This window comes from Schistocerca cancellata, chromosome 4 (assembly GCF_023864275.1).
Source record: "Schistocerca cancellata isolate TAMUIC-IGC-003103 chromosome 4, iqSchCanc2.1, whole genome shotgun sequence".
In the NCBI taxonomy this organism is placed as follows: Eukaryota; Metazoa; Arthropoda; class Insecta; order Orthoptera; family Acrididae; genus Schistocerca; species Schistocerca cancellata.
This window is the reverse complement of record NC_064629.1, coordinates 837454848-837473052: the sequence shown is the minus strand read 5'-3', so window position 1 is coordinate 837473052 and position 18205 is coordinate 837454848. Positions and strand designations below refer to the sequence as shown.

At 37.2% G+C, this 18205-nt stretch overlaps 1 protein-coding gene across 2 annotated transcripts in view; it reads left to right on the top strand.

Annotated features, from left to right (window-relative positions):
• The first annotated feature begins 2521 nt into the window (after positions 1-2521).
• The window catches only part of LOC126184925 (uncharacterized), a 207762-nt gene continuing 192078 nt past the window's right edge, over positions 2522-18205 (top strand). The window contains exon 1 of one of the 2 annotated variants that reach the window (XM_049927597.1): positions 2522-3075. In XM_049927597.1, the coding sequence (XP_049783554.1) occupies positions 2978-3075 (98 nt within the window). In that variant the 5' untranslated portion in view covers positions 2522-2977. The remainder of the gene's footprint in view (positions 3076-18205) is intronic. The other variant, XM_049927596.1, reaches the window with a different exon arrangement.

The window sequence follows — 18205 nt, the reverse complement described above, 5'->3', positions numbered from 1 at the left end:
ACCTTTGCCTTTCGCGGGCAAGTGCTCTACCATCTGAGCAACCCAATCACAACTCATCACCTCTCCTCACTTACCCACGAAAGGCAAAGGTCCTGAGTTCGAGTCTCGGTCTGACACACAGTTTTAATCTACCAAGAAGTTTCATACCACTGTACAACGAGGTACTGGCGGAATTAAAGCTGTGAGGATGGGTCGTGAGTGTGCTTGGGTAGCTCAGTTGGTAGAACATTTGCCTGCGAAGGGCAAAGATCCCCTGCAGAATGAAAATTTCGTTCTGGATATATTATTAATGTCTCCTGCATGCTCTACATCATGTGTTATAACATTCATTGCATACCAAATAGACTGACAAAATTCTTTACAGTAATTAAGAAATACCTCAATATTTATACTAGATGAAAATATGGTTCATACTTTGTTTAATAAAGAATACTTGCTACTTCTCTTACGAACACTCTCAGACTTTATTTATTCATTCATTCAGGGTACTTCTCACAATGCTATAGGATATGTCATCATAATATAATGAAACTAAATAGCCCCAATATAAATATACACAGAATATATGAATATGTTTTATCATGATAGGACAGGTGACATTATTGTTTGTAATGCATTGAATTATAAATTCATCTCTTTTAGAAAATCTTTCTATTCAAAGTTTATTGTGTATGAATGCATTTATTTGTATGATAAGACAGTAAAATTCAAATAAATGAGCTAATGTATTTACGAATCATATAGAAATATGCTTGTATAATCACATTCTATATTTGAATATAACTACATCCATTATAACTCTTCAGTAATTGAGTGAAAGCTCAAAAATCCTAGTTAGTGGCTCCCATAGACAAATCACGTAGTGTAGTTTTTGAATTACTTATTTTAGTGATATGTGATAGATTATAGCAGCATATCTCTCATAACTATTCTTGCAGCCAACGAAAATGGCACTTGTAAATTTCACAAATTACAGTGAAAGCGGTATAATTTTTATTTTCTATTCCACTGACTGGCAGTCTGAATCACTTTTCTAATATATCACTGCAAACTTTCCACTACTATATAATGCAGTAATTTCTTATTAATTTTATTTATTCTTTTTATTTTATTCTTAAATTTCAACTGATTTCAATCATATTCCCTTAATTTAAATCACAGACATCCCTATTTACATAATTTCATTCGTAATACTATTATTATTCTGAGAGAGGAATGTGTTACCCCGTGAAACGCGTCTTTCAAATGGCATAGAGAACATCAGTGTATAGTCAGATTTCAGAAACCAATCAAAGTAACACCTTACTCTGATTTTCCATTATATCTATATTACATACCTAAATATAAATTCATCACAGGAGACAGTATTTATGTTGTATAGGTCATAAGAATGTTTATTTTTTCCGTTCTCTGTTTGTCCTTTCTTTCACATACACTAGTGTCTGTCCCTACGCCTGTTGATGGACGTAGAAATCGTAGATGAAAAGTGATGATAAGTGGTTCTGTGAGATCTTTAATACCGATGTTTGCTGGGACGTCTAACATTCTGCTGTTTACCACAAAATTTCTAAAAGTAAATGTAATGCACCTACATGTGAGTAGCAACTTCTCTGTGAAGTAATGGCTGGCTAAGAAAGTGGGCTTTATGTCCCTGTTCAACAATCATCATCAAGTTTTTTCATGATGTTATTTAATCACCTAGGCAAATGCCAGAGTGTTTTCTTTGAACGGGTCATGCCAGACTTTTTACTTCCACATTTTTGTTGTGTATGCTTTGTCGTCTTACTTTAACGTAACTATATTTTTATTTACTCTTATATTCATTTATAATTTTTGTAGGATATGTAACACATGTTTCATAATTTTCTTGAAATGGTTCATAACAAGTAAATAGATAACATAAATTATTTATCTTCTATATTTGAAAATATATTGTGATGAAAGAGATCAGCATTAGTTTCTCTAATTAATAAAGACTTATCTGAGAGAAGTTCTGATTTTGACGACTCTGTTTTCTTTTCGTTTTTGTCAGTTTTTTACTTGTTCCGATCACTTAGTTGTTTTTAGTTGGTAACTAACTGAATATATTAAGGATAAGAATATTAAAACGTTGTGTTAAGAGGCCATACTTTTTGCGTGTTATTGTGTTTTACCTGAAAATGCATAGTCAAAACATAAAGGCCAGAAATATTAGTGTAAAAATTTTCATTAACGTCGAAATCAATTTAAGGAAATCAGAATGATAAAAAATTGTCATTATTAATATTTCAAGCTTAAAATTGATTTTGATATGTGCTATAGCATTTTCTGCTGTAACTTTGTTTTTGTGTTTTCGTAGAAAAGCATATTCCAGCGTTGTAGAGATGTTTCGACTTTAGGACCAGTACGTATTCTTTTTGCATACGAGCGAGTCGTTTTAAAATGGCTGATCCACTCAATGTAACAGAAAGCAAAATAATTTTTTATGTAATCATTTAACGGTAATTCTGACGGGAAAGATGTTCCTTGAGTAATTGCAGAGAGGTAACTACTTGCGAACGTCAAGCTGTGAAGGACACTCGTAGTAAATACTAAGAAGCAAAGACATAGTAGAACGCTGAAGGAGTGAACTGTACGTGGAGGATTTTGTATTTTTCTCTGGCTGTCGTTCTGGGGGCGTGTGCTGTGTTGCTACTTCGTCGGCGGTGTTCTTAAATGTTTAAATTTCGTTTGTGGTTCTTCAAGAGTACATATGGCGGGTTTGAAAAAAGAAAGCGAACGCCAAAAATGGAACACACTGCTTGTTATTGATTTTTCCTCATCAAACCGTTAACCAATCACGGAGGAGTTCACTCTTTTTAAAGGGTGAGGTTTCGATGCTCGTTTGGTTAGCCATATTTAAATGGACAGCCATTAGGTTGACTGTGTACTATGTTCCTGTGGATTAAACAGTGTTAAGTTTGTGTTATATCACGGTGTCGGAAAGGCGGATTCCTAAATGCAGGTTGCTACACTCTTTCGGGAAACAGCTACGCTCTTGGGCGCAAGCATGGAGGCCCAAGATCCGCCAGGGGTTGAGACGCAAGGGTTTAAATTGTAAGTATGCAGTGTCAGAAAAATTTGTGTTGTTACAAAAATGATATGGGGATATAGTGACAAGATTTAACAGTTGTTAATGTATAACATGTGAACTTTGGATACATTTTGTGTTAATGTTTACATTGACAGGTCTGTCAAAAATTGTTTGTTTATGTTGTTGGAATGCTGTTTTGGTGTAGTTAGGAAGTACCAGTGCACTGTTGAGAAACTTCAAATTTACAGTTTACTCATTCTGGCCAACATTTTAGTACACTTTTTCTTGTGTTAGGTAATTTTTAATTATTTTGCGTATGTTTGAATTGGCATCCTGCTCATTCAAACTTCGTTATGCTTCATAGTTACGAACTTATTGTTTGCAACTTATCAGTATCATATAATACGTGTAATTTAGACTTCAATATATATAAAATATCTATATTGTCATGGTCGTGTGCGTTTTAATTTAATTTTTCCATATTGTTTGTTTGGCTGGAATCTAACGATCAGTGCGTTGTTAATGTCATTGTAGTCTCGAGAATAAACTGATCGGAATTATTGTTTAGTGGCAATCCAGTTATATATCCGTATACAGTCACACGTACGAAGTGTTTGCGACGCGGTGTTTCGCGAACATAATGTACAGATGTAGATATAGATCAAATAAAGTTGTAACATTGGGATTCCATAACCTTGTTGGAAACCCATTGAGCTTCACATCACGCGTTTAGCTGTTTGTTGGTAGTAAACTTTGGTTGTTGAATGAAACATGTTCCTGTGTGTGTAATTTCTTGCTAGTACACCGCAGAAAATACATAGCTGGGGAGTAATGCTTTTTATGGCCATCCTGCTATCAAAGTTTTTGTTACTTAGTAATCAGTGACAGTATGGACACTCAACATCTTTTGAGCCCATGTCATTGGCCAGGAGTCTGGATTTGTGTTTGTATCATGATACTCCAGTTAAGCGTATTTGTTCTGCTGCTGTAATGAGTAATTCTACATTAATCGCTAGAGAAAATGATGTTACTGTTATAAAAAGTTTATACAGTGGTAAAAATCTTCTGTCTCGATATATGCCGTAGAAAACGGATTATTGTTGTAGTGTCAGAGGTATTGTCTTTCTTTCATTCACATATTGTTACTAATATGAATACAGTGTGTAACAACAGAGATTTAGATCTGCATATTATGATTATCATAGATCGCTGTAGTGAAGTTCTCTTAATAGGATACTGAAGTGCTGATCGTATTCATACTGTATGATGCATAACTGAATAAAAGATGTGTATTTGATGTTACTGTTACAGCTATTGCATTAGAGTGGAATATAAATATACCTGAAATGCCGTATGAAATTGATTACTCACGTGTGTTCTGATGGTTATTAATTTATAGATTTTACTGTTTACGGAACTAGAATGACTGAATCTTACTTACATGACATGAGAGCTCTTAAGACAGTGTCAGCTGTCATTCGGTGTTCAATTTATTACATAGGTTTGTACATTGGTGATATGGTTAATCTAGTTCTACTACCTCCTGTTGTGACTGTTATGTGAAACTGAATCACTGATGTCATAGTTAAGTGTGGCACTTTCAGTTGTGTAGAAATATTTCGGATATTCTCTTTTCCGTCATATCTAGGATATAGTTTGCTCATTAATATATGTTTTGTGTACTCAGAATATGGGAAAGTGATTATCGGTATCATATGTATGGAGCTCCGGGTAGGAGATAAATACAAAATCTACTTTAAATTGTGTCATTGAATAATAGTATTATGTTTTTATCTCATGGACTGTTAAATACCCACATTTAAATTTTCTTGTTTTTTCCTGTTGTTGCTTACAGATATGTCAATTTTAAATATCAGATTAGTTGAGAAATAGTGTTACTTAAAACAATAGTAGGGCAGTATATGTGAATGTAGGCTTTCCCAGTTTGTGCCTGGATGAAATCTTCATGGGCTTTCATCTGAGGGCTTGTTTAGATGATTGTCAACGTCATGGAATTTGAACACAACTATCCAGATGGAAACCCAAGAAGATTTAATCAGTAGTGGGTCAAATTATAGTCTTTCCTATTATTTGTTCTATTCTGTTGACCTCAGTATTCGAATTGGTAAACCATTCAAATTAAACATATCGGGACAAAACTAACTAACTTCTACTGTCAACTGGGCTAAATGCCAAATTCACAGAGAAATAATTTGACTGTGATAGCAGCCCATCTGCTTTGGTTATGTAACTTCACCACTATTATTATTATTATTATTATTATTATTATTATTATTATTATTCATGTTTAATATACTTGGTTTAAAAGTAAATTGGGGCTTTTCACTGTGCGTTTATACTCTTTACTAACATACTGAAACAATTTGAAGTTTTTATTTAATTTTTAGTTACTCGTACAGGATCAAAGGTGATTTGCCATTAACCAGTATTTGTATTTGTTGGATTAAAAATATACACCTATTTAGTTTAATAACTCATAGCATCATCTTTCAGGAAGTATGCAAGTGTTTGACTACACACAGCACTCAGAATGCCATTGTTCCAGATTTTCGGAGAATATACAGTTTTGATTAGCTGGTTACATTTTTCTGTATCATATTTAATGGAATTTGTGCTGCAGTGGGGGAAGATAGTGTTGTGCTGATCACTAGTCTGTCTTTGTAGCAGGAATAACATGCGAAATAAAACATTTTATGTGTATCCTGAATTATTGTGTGATATTGAATTTTTTATTGGTTCCTGTAGGCCTACGAATATTTACAGTGGAAAGTCACATTAATTACCCAAAAATTTCGAAGGCAATATGAAGGTCCAGTGCTAAACCTTTGACTACTATAATTTTGAAAAATAATTACTCAGTCACATGTAAAATATTTAGCATTATTGTTCACTTAAGATGTAATAAGTCCAGCATTCAGGAAAGCAGATACTAGGCTGTGAGTAAATGTAGGAAATTTTAAAAATTGTAACTCATCAGTGAAGAAGGTGATGCACGTTCTCTTATCCGACAGTTAGTATTAATACTTCAAAAGGATAGTTGCTGCTCACCGCATAGTGGAGATGCTGAGTTGGAGATAGGCACGACGGACACACACACACACACACACTCTCTCTCTCTCTCTCTCTCTCTCTCTCTTTCAGTCGGCAGAGACTGCAGACGTGTGTGTGTGTGTGTGTGTGTGTGTGTGTGTGTGTGTGTGTGTGTGTGTCGCCTATTTTTGACAAAGACCTTATTGGCTTATTTTGTGACAGTCTTTTTGTTGTGCCTGTCTGTGACTCAGCATCTCTGCTGTATAGTTTGTAGCAACTATCCTTTTTATAATATTGTTACATTCCATTTTGGATTTTCCATTGTTTGATCTTTCTTAGTATTGTTCTTTCTGGAATCCTTTCCAAGTGCATTGTATACTGTACACTCTCTGCGACACACCAGATGGTTACTTGTGTAGTATAGATGTTGATGTGACTAGCCAAACCAGCATGACCCAGCAGTGATGTAGTAGTATAAATATTCGTCAGGCCAGAACTCAAACAGGGACCTCTGTCTTTTATAACCTATCTCCTACTATTGTAATGTCAGCATATTACATGTTATACTATAGTCCACATTACTGCCGTGACGGTTTGAGAAAGATGCTGCATCTAAACAATGAGATATTAGAGAAGTGTTTCTCGCAAAGTATCTTAACATTCCCCAACTATGGAGAGTACCAAGTACCTTCATTCATTGCCATTCTACTTTACTCACAGAATGGCTGTGCAGGAACTACTGCCTCTACTGCCTAGGAGCATCAGTACCATTACCGGTGTTGACAGTAGGGAGGTTGTGGAAAGAGAGCTAAGATTTCTATAATGTTCAGAATAGCTTTTCAGTTTCATCTCAGTGTGTTAAATATATGCTGCTAATACAGAAATTGATGGATGACAATTGAAAGCCCTTTCTTGACTGTCCAAAAAAATGGTTCAAATGGCTCTGAGTGCTATGGGGCTTAACGTCTAAGGTCATCAGTCCCCTAGAACTTAGAACTACTTAAACATAACTAACCTAAGGACATCACACACATCCATGCCCGAGGCAGGATTCGAACTTGCGACCGTAGCGGCCACGGGGTTCCAGACAAGTACCTAGAACCGCTCGGCCACACAGGCCGGCTCTGACCATCCAGTTTTCCATGTTTCCCCAAAGTAGCAATTCAGATGCTGTTATGATGGTATTGGTATGTAACTCGTTTCAGGGACAAAGAGCTCTCTACAGGACTCTTTCAATAATTCATAAACAATTACTTGCATTTTCACACTATAAATATTCTCATATTGTTGGCACAGGCAAATTAGAAGAGCATTAACAGTGATGCTCTACAGCATGGATATTTGTGTGTATGTCATTAGATCATATTCTCTCTGTATACATGTGTAGAGCCTATAAGATGTTGAGTCTAATGAATTCTACCAGAATCCATTGGTATATCAGTGCAAGGGAAGTAATGTGATTCACATTTGTGCTTCTGCAGTCAAGGCAGTTAAAAATGGAAGCAAATATGGCCCTATAGACTGAACCAGTTACCAGAATTAAAAGGAAAATATTATTGTGGACTGCTTTTTATTAAAATATCAAGTATTATCACTTTTGTTCCATAATGACATCAAAAATTTCTTTTAGTTTTCTTGAATTACATAATGAGTTTTTGTTGATTTGAGTTTTAAGCCATTTGTTGTGAGTCAGTTGTAGGCTTGTTCCACTATCTCCTGGCTGAATCTAATATACAGGGTGTTACAAAAAGGTACGGCCAAACTTTCAGGAAACATTCCTCACACACAAAGAAAGAAAACATGTTATGTGGACATGTGTCCAGAAACGCTTACTTTCCATGTTAGAGCTCATTTTATTACTTCTCTTCAAATCACATTAATCGTGGAATGGAAACACACAGCAACAGAACGTACCAGAGTGACTTCAAACACTTTGTTACAGGAACTGTTCAAAATGTCCTCCTTTAGCGAGAATACATGCATCCACCCTCCGTCGCGTGGAATCCCTGATGCGCTGATGCAGCCCTGGAGAATGGCGTATTGTATCACAGCCGTCCACAATACCAGCACAAAGAGTCTCTACATTTGGTACCGGGGTTGTGTGCACAAGAGCTTTCAAATGCCCCCATAAATGAAAGTCAAGAGGGTTGAGGTAAGGAGAGCATGGAGGCCATGGAATTGGTCCGCATCTACCAGTCCATCGGTCACCGAATCTGTTGTTGAGAAGCGTACGAACACTTCGACTGAAATGTGCAGGAGCTCCATCGTGCATGAAGCACATGTTGTGTCGTACTTGTAAAGGCACATGTTCTAGCAGCACAGGTAGAGTATCCCGTATGAAATCATGATAACGTGCTCCATTGAGCGTAGGTGGAAGAACTAAAATGAGCTCTAACATAGAAATTAAGCGTTTCCGGTCACATGTCCACATAACATCTTTTCTTTATTTGTGTATGAGGAATGTTTCCTGAAAGTTTGGCCATACCTTTTTGTAACACCCTGTATACACTATGTGATCAAAAGTATCCGGACACCCCCAAAAACATATGTTTTTCATATTAGGTGCATTGTGCTGCCACCTACTACCGGGTACTCCATATCAGTGGCCTCAGTAGTCATTAGACATAGTGAGAGATTAGAATGGGATGCTCCGCGCAGCTCGGGGACTTCGAACATTGGGTGTCACTTGTGTCATACGTCTGTATGCGAGATTTCCACACTCCTAAACATCCCTAGGTCCACTGTTTCCGATGTTGATAGTGAAGTGGAAACATGAAGGGACATATACAGCACAAAAGCATACAGGCCGACCTCATCTGTTGACTGACAGAGGCCGCTTGCATTTGAAAGGGTCGTAATGTGTAATAGGCAGACATCTATCCAGACCATCACACAGGAATTCCAAACCGCATCAGGATCCACTACAAGTATTATGACAGTTAGGCAGGAGGTGAGAAAACTTGGGTTTCATGGTTGAGTGGCTGCTCGTAAGCCTCACATCACACCAGTAAACGCAAAACGATGCCTTGCATGGTGTAGGGAGCATAAACATTGAATGATTGAACAGTGGAAAATTGTGTGGCGTGACAAATCACAGTACACAATGTGGTGATCCGATAGCAGGGTGTGGGTATGGTGTGTGTACTGCCAACAGTAAAATTCAGAGATGGTGGTGTTATGGTGTAGTCGTGTTTTTCATTTAGGGGGCTTGCACCTCTTGTTTTTTGGATGGCACTATCACAGCACAGGCCTACATTGATGTTTTAAGCACCTTTTTTCTTCCCACTGTTGAAGAGCAATGTGGTGATGGCGATTGCATCTTTCAACGTGATTGGGCACCTGTTCATAATGCACGGCCTGTGGCGGAATTGTTACACAACAACAACATCCCTGTAATGGACTGGCCTACACAGAGTCCTGACCTGAATCCTGTAGAACACCTTTGGCCTTTGGGATGTTTTGGAACGCCGACTTCGTGCCAGGTCTCACCGACCAGCATTAATACTTCTCCTCAGTGCAGCACTCTGTAAAGAATGGACTGTCATTTCCCAAAAAACCTTCCAGCACCTGATTGAATGTATGCCTGCGAGAGCGGAAGCTGTCATCAAGGCAAAGGGCGGGCCAACACCATATGGAATTCCAGAATTACCGATACAGGGTGCCATGAACTTGTAGGTTGTTTTCAGCTATGTGTTCTGATACTTTTGATCACATAGTGTACATGTTTGGAACCTATATCAGTATGCTAGTATCATTTGCAGACACCACAGATTTAGAGTTCTGTGGATCAAGGAGGAAAGGACCAAGAGCTGAATCATAGGAGACAACATATTTACTGTTGACCCAGTACAAATTTAACTTCCTTCTTGTGGTATTCTTGGTCATTGTTTGCATGTAGTTTTTTTGACCTTAGTAAATTCAGGTTACATGAAATTTATTTGTTAGTGCTTACAAAAATCATTAGTGACTGTGCATGGGTATCAGAGTGGACTACCTAGAACTCTGCAGAGGCTCCTATTGGTTGTTTAATGACTAACATTGTATTGCACTCTTGCTGCTCATTCATCTGGTATACATCCTCACCATGTCATGCAGTTTGTCACCAGACTAGTATTTCGTAGCATAATTAAAGTAAAATGTGATTATAGCGGAAGTGTGAAAACCGTTCTTTGTGCCCTCCAACACAGAGAAAAAATAAATCGGATGAAGCACGCTGAACTCATTTCTAGAATAAGTGTTTTCTTTTCCCGTGTCTCACTATGTTCACCATCTAGAATACCAGGGACATTTATACACGAGATTTAATTAAATTGTCCCTCTGTTAGAGCTGGGATGTACTACAGTTTTGTAAGGAAAAGAAAGTACAGTAAAAGACTGCTACTGATTATGTAGAAATGCATTGCAAGCCAAAGTCAGTTAATTACATACAGGGACTTGGGATATTAGACGTGAACTTAGTGTTTGTTTGGGCCAGCTGCAGATTTCTGTGTAGATATGTCACCTGCCTGTCGGAATGCCATTTGAATCCAGGGATAGAGAAATTGCCAATAGCTCTAGGTCAGTGCCTTCTTCAAATAGCTGTCACATAAAAAAAAAGCAAAACGCAAATTCAGAAATGTGAAAGTAAGTGGACTCTAGGCAGCAGCTCATAGCAACTAAAGCAGGTGAGATGTCACTGAAAACTGTGAATTACACTTGTGACTTTGTATCTGTTCCAGTTGTGTGGGATGTTTATTAGACATGTTTATTATGTACTGTATGCTCTCTGGTTATCTGATTTCGGTAGGAAAATTTTCCAACACACATTAATACAATGAAGACAGACAATAAATATCTGTTTAATAATAAGTAATTGCAGATATTCTCCTAAAGAACATTCTGCAAAATGTTAGAGGCGTGACTGATCATGACCAACTGGATCCAAAGTGAAAGTGCTGTCTCTAACAGAGGGTGAACTAAGATTAAACATCATAGTACTATGTAGCACGTGAAAATCTGTAAGTGTTAATTAATGATGCCAAGGCCAACTATTTTAAAAATAGCTTTAGGCACAAACTGGAGTGGCCTTTATAAGTAACCAGATATAAATATTAAATGGAATGTGTTTCATGATAAATTTTTGTAATTACTGGAAAATAACTTCCTAATATACTAATCACAGAAAAATCTTCTACCACTCATAAGAATAATGTAAAAATGGTATTTTGTATGAGAGCTAGAACAAATAAAAAACATGCTGTAGTTTAATACTGTAAAATCGTTGTTGTTTAGTTGGTTGTCGTCGTCATCTTCGTCTTCCACACTAGTTTATTCTGTGCAAGTCTCTGCATAAGTGCTGCAACCTACATCGATTCGAACCCATTCATGGCCGAGCGGTTGTAGGCACTACAGTCTGGAACCGCGCGACCGCTATGGTCGCAGGTTTCAATCCTGCCTCGGGCATGGATGTGTGTGATGTTCTTAGGTTAGTTAGGTTTAAGTAGTTCTAAGTTCAAGGGGACTGATGGCCTCAGAAGTTAAGTCCCATTGTGCTCAGATTCATTTTTTTCAGCCCATTCACTGTATTTGAACTGTGATCTTCCTCTGCTGTTTTGACCCCCAAACAATTCCCTGTTACCAAGTTGACGATTCCTTGATGCCTCAGTAATAGTCCTATCAACTGATCCCTTCTTGTAACCAGGTTGTGCAATAGAGTTCTTTTTTCCTCATTAGTTATTCAATCTACCAGTCTAATCTTTAGCATTCTTCTGTGAAACCACGTTTCAGAAGTTCCTATTTTCTTATTGTCTAAACTGATTATCATCCACTTTTCACCTTTTTACGAGATTGCCTTCTGAAAATACTTCCTAACACTCAGATTTATATTCAACGCTTCCCTTTTTCAGACATGTGCTCCTTGCTATTGCCAGTCAGCATTTTACATCCTTCCTTCTTCAGCCATAATCAGTTATTTTGCAGCCTAAAAGCAAAACTCGTTCACTACCTTTAGTGTACCATTTCCAAATCTAATTCCCTCAACAGTGATTGGTTTAATTCAACAACATTCCATTACCCTTTTTCTTATTTTGTTAATGCTCATCTTATAACATCTTTTCAAGACTATCCATTCTGTTCAACTGCTCTTCAGTGTCCTTTGCCATCTATGACGCAAGTACAATGTCATTAGCAAATCTCGTCGCTTTTATTTCTTCTCCCCGGACTTAAATTCCCTTTCCATATTTCTCCTTGGTTTCCTTCACAGCTTGCTCGGTGTACAGGTTGAATAACATTAGGGATAGGCTACAAAATCAGCCAGAGGCATGCTGCTAGATTTGTTGCAGTTTGTTTTGGTCAACACTGGAGTATTACAGAAATGCTCTCTGAACTGAAATGGGAAACCTTGGTGGGAAGAAGACACTTTTTTTTTAAGTGCTTTTGAGAAAGTTAGAGAACCAGCATTTACAACATACAGCAGAACAGTTCTACTTCCACAAGTAGACAACTTAAGTAAGGACCACTAAGAGAAGAGAAGAAAAATCAGGGCTCATACAGAGGCATACAGACAATTCTTTTTCCCCCACTCCCATTTCATGCAGGGAAATGAGGGCTCATACAGAGGCATACAGACAATTCTTTTTCCCCCACTCCCATTTCATGCAGGGAAATGAGGGCTCATACAGAGGCATACAGACAATTCTTTTTCCCCCACTCCATTTCATCCAGGGAAATGATTAGCAGTGGTACAAAGTGCCATGTCTCTCCTTTCTTAACAACTGCTCCCCTTTCATGTTTTTTTGACATAAAAGTCTGCTTTTTTTACAAGTTGTGAATAGCCTTTTGCTCCCTGTATTTTACCCTGCTACCTTCAAACTTTCAAAGAGTGTAGTCCAGTCAACATTGTCAAAAAGATTTTCTTTTTTTTAATCTACAAATGCTATAAAGAGGTATTGGCTCTCTTCAGTTTCTTCTAAGATAAGTTGTAGGGTAGTATTGCCTTGCAATTTCGTACATTTCTCCAGAAACCAAACTGATCTTAGACGGTGTTGGGCTCTGCCAGTTTTTCCATTCTTCTGCAAATAATTTGTCATAATTTTGCAACTATCAAATATTAAACTGATGATTCAGTAATATTAACGCCTGTCAGCATCCACCCTTTTTATAATGGGATGTATTATATTATTCTTGAAGTCTGAGGGTAATTCACCTGTCTCTGCAACTAGATACATACTTTACATACCAATGTGAAGTGCATGGCAGATGGTACTTCCCTTTGTACCAGTTATTATGGCTTCTTCCCTTTCCATTCACATGAAGGGGGGGTGGGCGAGAATGACTGTTTAAATGTCTCTGTTCGCACTTTAATTAGTCTAATCTTGTCCTTGTGATCCCTATGAGAACATTATGTATATATTGCTCAGCAGGTGAAACAGTTTTGTTATGGCTGGCCCTACCAAGTATCTCAGTTATTTTGAGGTAATGTCTTTTATTCCATGTGCCTTGTTTCCACTTATGTCTTTCAGTGCTTTGTCAAATTCTTCTCACAGTGTCACATCTCCCATCTCATCTCTATACAGAGCCTGCTTCTTCTTCTTCCCTTTCTATATTATTTCCTTCAGGTATGTTTCCCTTGTACAGCCCTCTTATAAATCCCTTCAACCTACATATGTCTTTCACCTTTTTCTTCTTTGCAATCTGAGCTCTTGATATTGATGCTGCCGCTTCTCTTTTCTTAGGTTGTCTCTTTAATTTGTCTGTCAGTGTCCTCTATCTTTCCCTAGGTCATGCGTGCTTCTACGGCCTTTCATTTGTCTAGCCATAACTATAAAATAATAATTTAAAAATTTATGAAGTGAAAAAATTGCGTATCACATATAAAATGTACAGTTATAACAACAAATTAACCAGCCACTGAACATAATGATGTGACTCTTAACAGAACACTGAATGAAACTGTTATTAAGTATTTTTAATAGTAGTGTCTTACATGTTGGAGAAAATGTGCATTATATAATATGGAGGGAAACATTTGGGAGTACAGTACAGCAGTTTCAAATGGATGGGAGTTGCAGTAGTTATGCAGGGAGAAGAGAATTGTGCAGCATGGACTAATATGTAAAGCTGCTTCAAACAAGTTTTCGGACTGAGGTACTAGGCTACAACAACAATCAATGGATAAGACTGCATAATTCCTTAAATTTTACTAGAAAAACCTTTTTGGAATCATTAATGTAGCAAAAGGCTGATTCATTTCATATTTTTAAATTATCGATAACTGTTCTAAAGAATTCAGCTGATGGAAAGAAAAAAATATTTTTTGGTATAGCGCATAGATGTAGTTCCACAAAGTTCTGTATTGTGCCTACTACTGTTTTATAAACTGATTTACTTCATTTTCAAATTCTTACTTACTATTACATTGCGAACATGAGTCCTGATGCTATAGTAAATGAATGCTTCTTAAATCATTGATTACCCAGGAATAATAGTATGACTGCACAAAACAATCATTCCTAGCTGCTTTTAATGGTCAAGCAGTGATGGCAATGGCCTATTGTTAGAGACTGTCCTGACTTCTATTTCTTTTCAAATTTCAATTTTTACAAAATAGAATTAGTTCGTTTTAGCATAACTGTAGTTACAAACCAGTGAGAGTGTCACCTCTTCATAAACGGTACCCAATCTTATACTGTGTTGGTGGTAAAGACATGTTATATCCAAACTCACCAAATATCTGATACTGTTTGTGTGTGTTCCAGATAGACCAGCTTTGTAAATAATAGTGTGTAATACCTTCTTTTGCTTCTGTTAAAGCAGTTAATATTTGAAGAATACTTCTCACAAAGTTCTGCCACTCTCTCTCTCTCTCTCTCTCTCTCTCTCTCTCTCTCTCTCTCTCTCTCTCTCTGTGTGTGTGTGTGTGTGTGTGTGTGTGTGTGTGTGTGTGTGTGTGTGTGTGATTAGGGTTTTGCAAATCCACCAGTTATCCTTCTGACCATAATGCACTGGTCCTTGCTTTGTGGGCAAGGCCACTGTTGTGCTGATACAGAGTATGTTATGTTCCAACTGTTGCTGTAAGAAAGGAAATGTGTAATTTTCCCAAATATTTTAGTAAGAAAACTTACTCAGTATGTCAGCACCCATAACTAATATATCTAGTTGAAACCAGCAAAAAAAGATCCACGTTATCAAACCACTGCCACAAAATTGCTTTGACATATTCTGTTAATAGCATGTCCCTCAAAATTACTAAATGCTGCATCATCAACGAAACAAAACTGTTAGCATGGCAGGATAAGTCCCAGTTTGGGCATTCTCGGTGTGGTACGTCATGTCACAAATTGTGGCAACACTTTCACCCCATTAATGTCCATGTTGAACTATAGCGGCAATTTATCATCATACCAGGTAGACTTACTATGCACAATGTAGGAAATTAATGCTAATTAAACATTATACATGGAAGTACAGGATGTCGACTGCGATCGTGAAATATGTAGTGATTTGACTGGCAATGTTAGATACAGTCTGAAGGAGGTGATGTTTCTGTGCAAGTAGCTCATGGTCCAAGTGCCTAGTCTTTACTCATTGAATCGGAATTCAGTTCCGCTATCTGGCCAATATTTTTTATGTCCTCATCATGGTAGGTGCCAATGTCCTTTCTGTAGTAATTTGTCCTGTCTTGGCGAGTACAACACTTATGCATATTATTTGTAGGCTTTGTAAGTACTATTATTGTATGAGCTAACAAAAACCGTGTTACAAAACTCAAAATGTTAAACAAAATTCATCAAAGTTGTTGTAAGGGCATTCATTTTATTGGAGTGGGAGAATATTATTTTTTTGAGGATGAAGTGGTTTTAGATGAATCAGATTTCTAGCAAAATTTTATGTTTTACAAAGTTCATATTTCAAATTTAGTAACTAATTAAATAATTATTCAATTCTTTGGCTGAAATGAAGCTAGTAATGGTATAATTTTTATTAAATTACACACTGATGTAAGAACCAAGTGTGACATCAATGGTTTTGCCCCTTTACTCAGGGACAGTAAAAGTCACTATCACTCTCAATTTTGAAAACAGTCAGCAGAAACAGTCTTAAAGATGAAATTGAGTAAGAGAGAATAATGGTATAAATTTTGGTGTTGTAGTATAACATTAATATCCTAGGAAAAATAAATTCAACTATTCAGTGTAATGAGTCTGAATAAGTTTAAATTCTGTCGGTCAATGTTTATTAAAATCCGGTTCAGTGTGTGTGAAATTGGATGGCCTTTCAGTTCACAGGTCATACATAGAGTATGGTTTTTCCAGTTGAAATAATGGTTCATTTCCCTCTAATTTTTAAGGAAAATCGAACTCAATAATGTCGGTAGTCTGGGGTGTGGGCATACCACATCACATTTGTGTGAGAGCCAAAGCAAGGAAAAAATCTGTCCACATCATCGCTTTATCACCCCATTTCACACATAAAATGTAGCTTGTTGTGTGAAATTCCTGAGACCATTTGAAATGCATTATCCTCAGGAAATAGAAACCTGGTGGGCGAATAACCCGTATCCAGTCGTAACCTCATTTTTTATTACAAACTTACATGGTGTGGTGTACTTGAGAGCAGTAACAATGGAAAATGGTATAAATGGCCTCAAAAGAATGGAGGTCTTCCCATGTAGCAGGCATATACTTATATACAACGACTTTGTAGTGTACTAGGAGTTTGACATAAAAGGTGGTAGTGGAGTAAATGTGAGTCCAGGCGGTATCTGGCCAACTCTGAAAATCAGCAAGCCACATCAAAAGACACAACTCTAGTAAAATCAGCCCATTCTGAATGTGTTAAGTAGCTAGCATCGTCTCTATGCTGGCAACATTTGAAACAATTCAAAGAGAAGAAAGCAGTAGCAGAATCAAAGGAGACAAGCAAAAGTTTTGTTCTTGAAAAAGAGAAGGTACTGAATGCTTATTCTGCAATGGTTCTTTCTCTGAAGATTAACATAGAGAAATGGGCACAGTGCATTGAATGCTGTTCTTGGGCTCCCAAAGAATATTAACTTGAAAAATAGCTTTTGTATGCCCTGGCTGCACTTCTCCTGCACAGTAAATACAAAATGTGAGAAGGTGGTAGGAAGAGAATATTACTATTTTAGGATTTACCTGTTATATTGATTGCCATTATTTTCTCTGACTGCCTCTTATTAGGATTCCATTTCTGATTTGATTCAAATTGACTTGTTTGTGCTTTTGTTAAATTTACATGTATTAAGTGTTACGGTCAATTTCTTGAAATATGTCTCATTGTCTGTGAGACTCTCCCATTTTTTACAACACATCAGGTGTGCATAGGGCCACTGTTGCCCAGTGTAAGTTCATATGACACTTGATTTTGGCATACAGATATTCAGTGGGATTCAAATTCGGTGCTCACAAAGGCCAGTTGATCAGGTTGACATAATCCTATTGCAAAAACCATTGATGAATGATGTGACTAGTGTGAACCAGTGAATGGTCATGCTGGAACTGGATCATTCTGTTTGGGATTGTTCCTCCTCACACTCAGCACCATCTTATGTTTTGTGATGTGCACGTACTGATCTGCGACGAAATGACCATAAATTCGATGAAGTATCACTGCTCCATCTGGTGATATCCACCAGCAGCACAAGACTGTTATGTGATCAACACATGAATGTTTCACAGTATATTGTAACATGCTCTCTGTGGCATGTAGACAATCACCAGAGCCTCATTCACTGAGCTAAATATTGGCTCACCTGAAAAAGATGACTGGTGCCAGTCATGATCTACATTCAGTTCAGTGAAGAAAGCCCATAAAGTTTGTGATCATCAGAGAGTGCCTCTTTATCAACAGCCCTATGAGACTTTCATGCCCAGATACCATAAGTTGTTTTGAATGTTTTTCAAGCATTCAGGGAAATTGGTCTCATTCTTGAGTTGGACAGTGAGTAAAAATTGAAGTTCCATACGGATGTCAAGTAACACATTGGCTGGCTGACATGTTGACAACTTTCCTAAGACTGACCTTCAAAGCCAATCAGTTGCTTCCATCTCGTGCCACAGCTTTATCCATTTCTGGGCATAGCAAGGTTGAAAGTCTAACCTGACT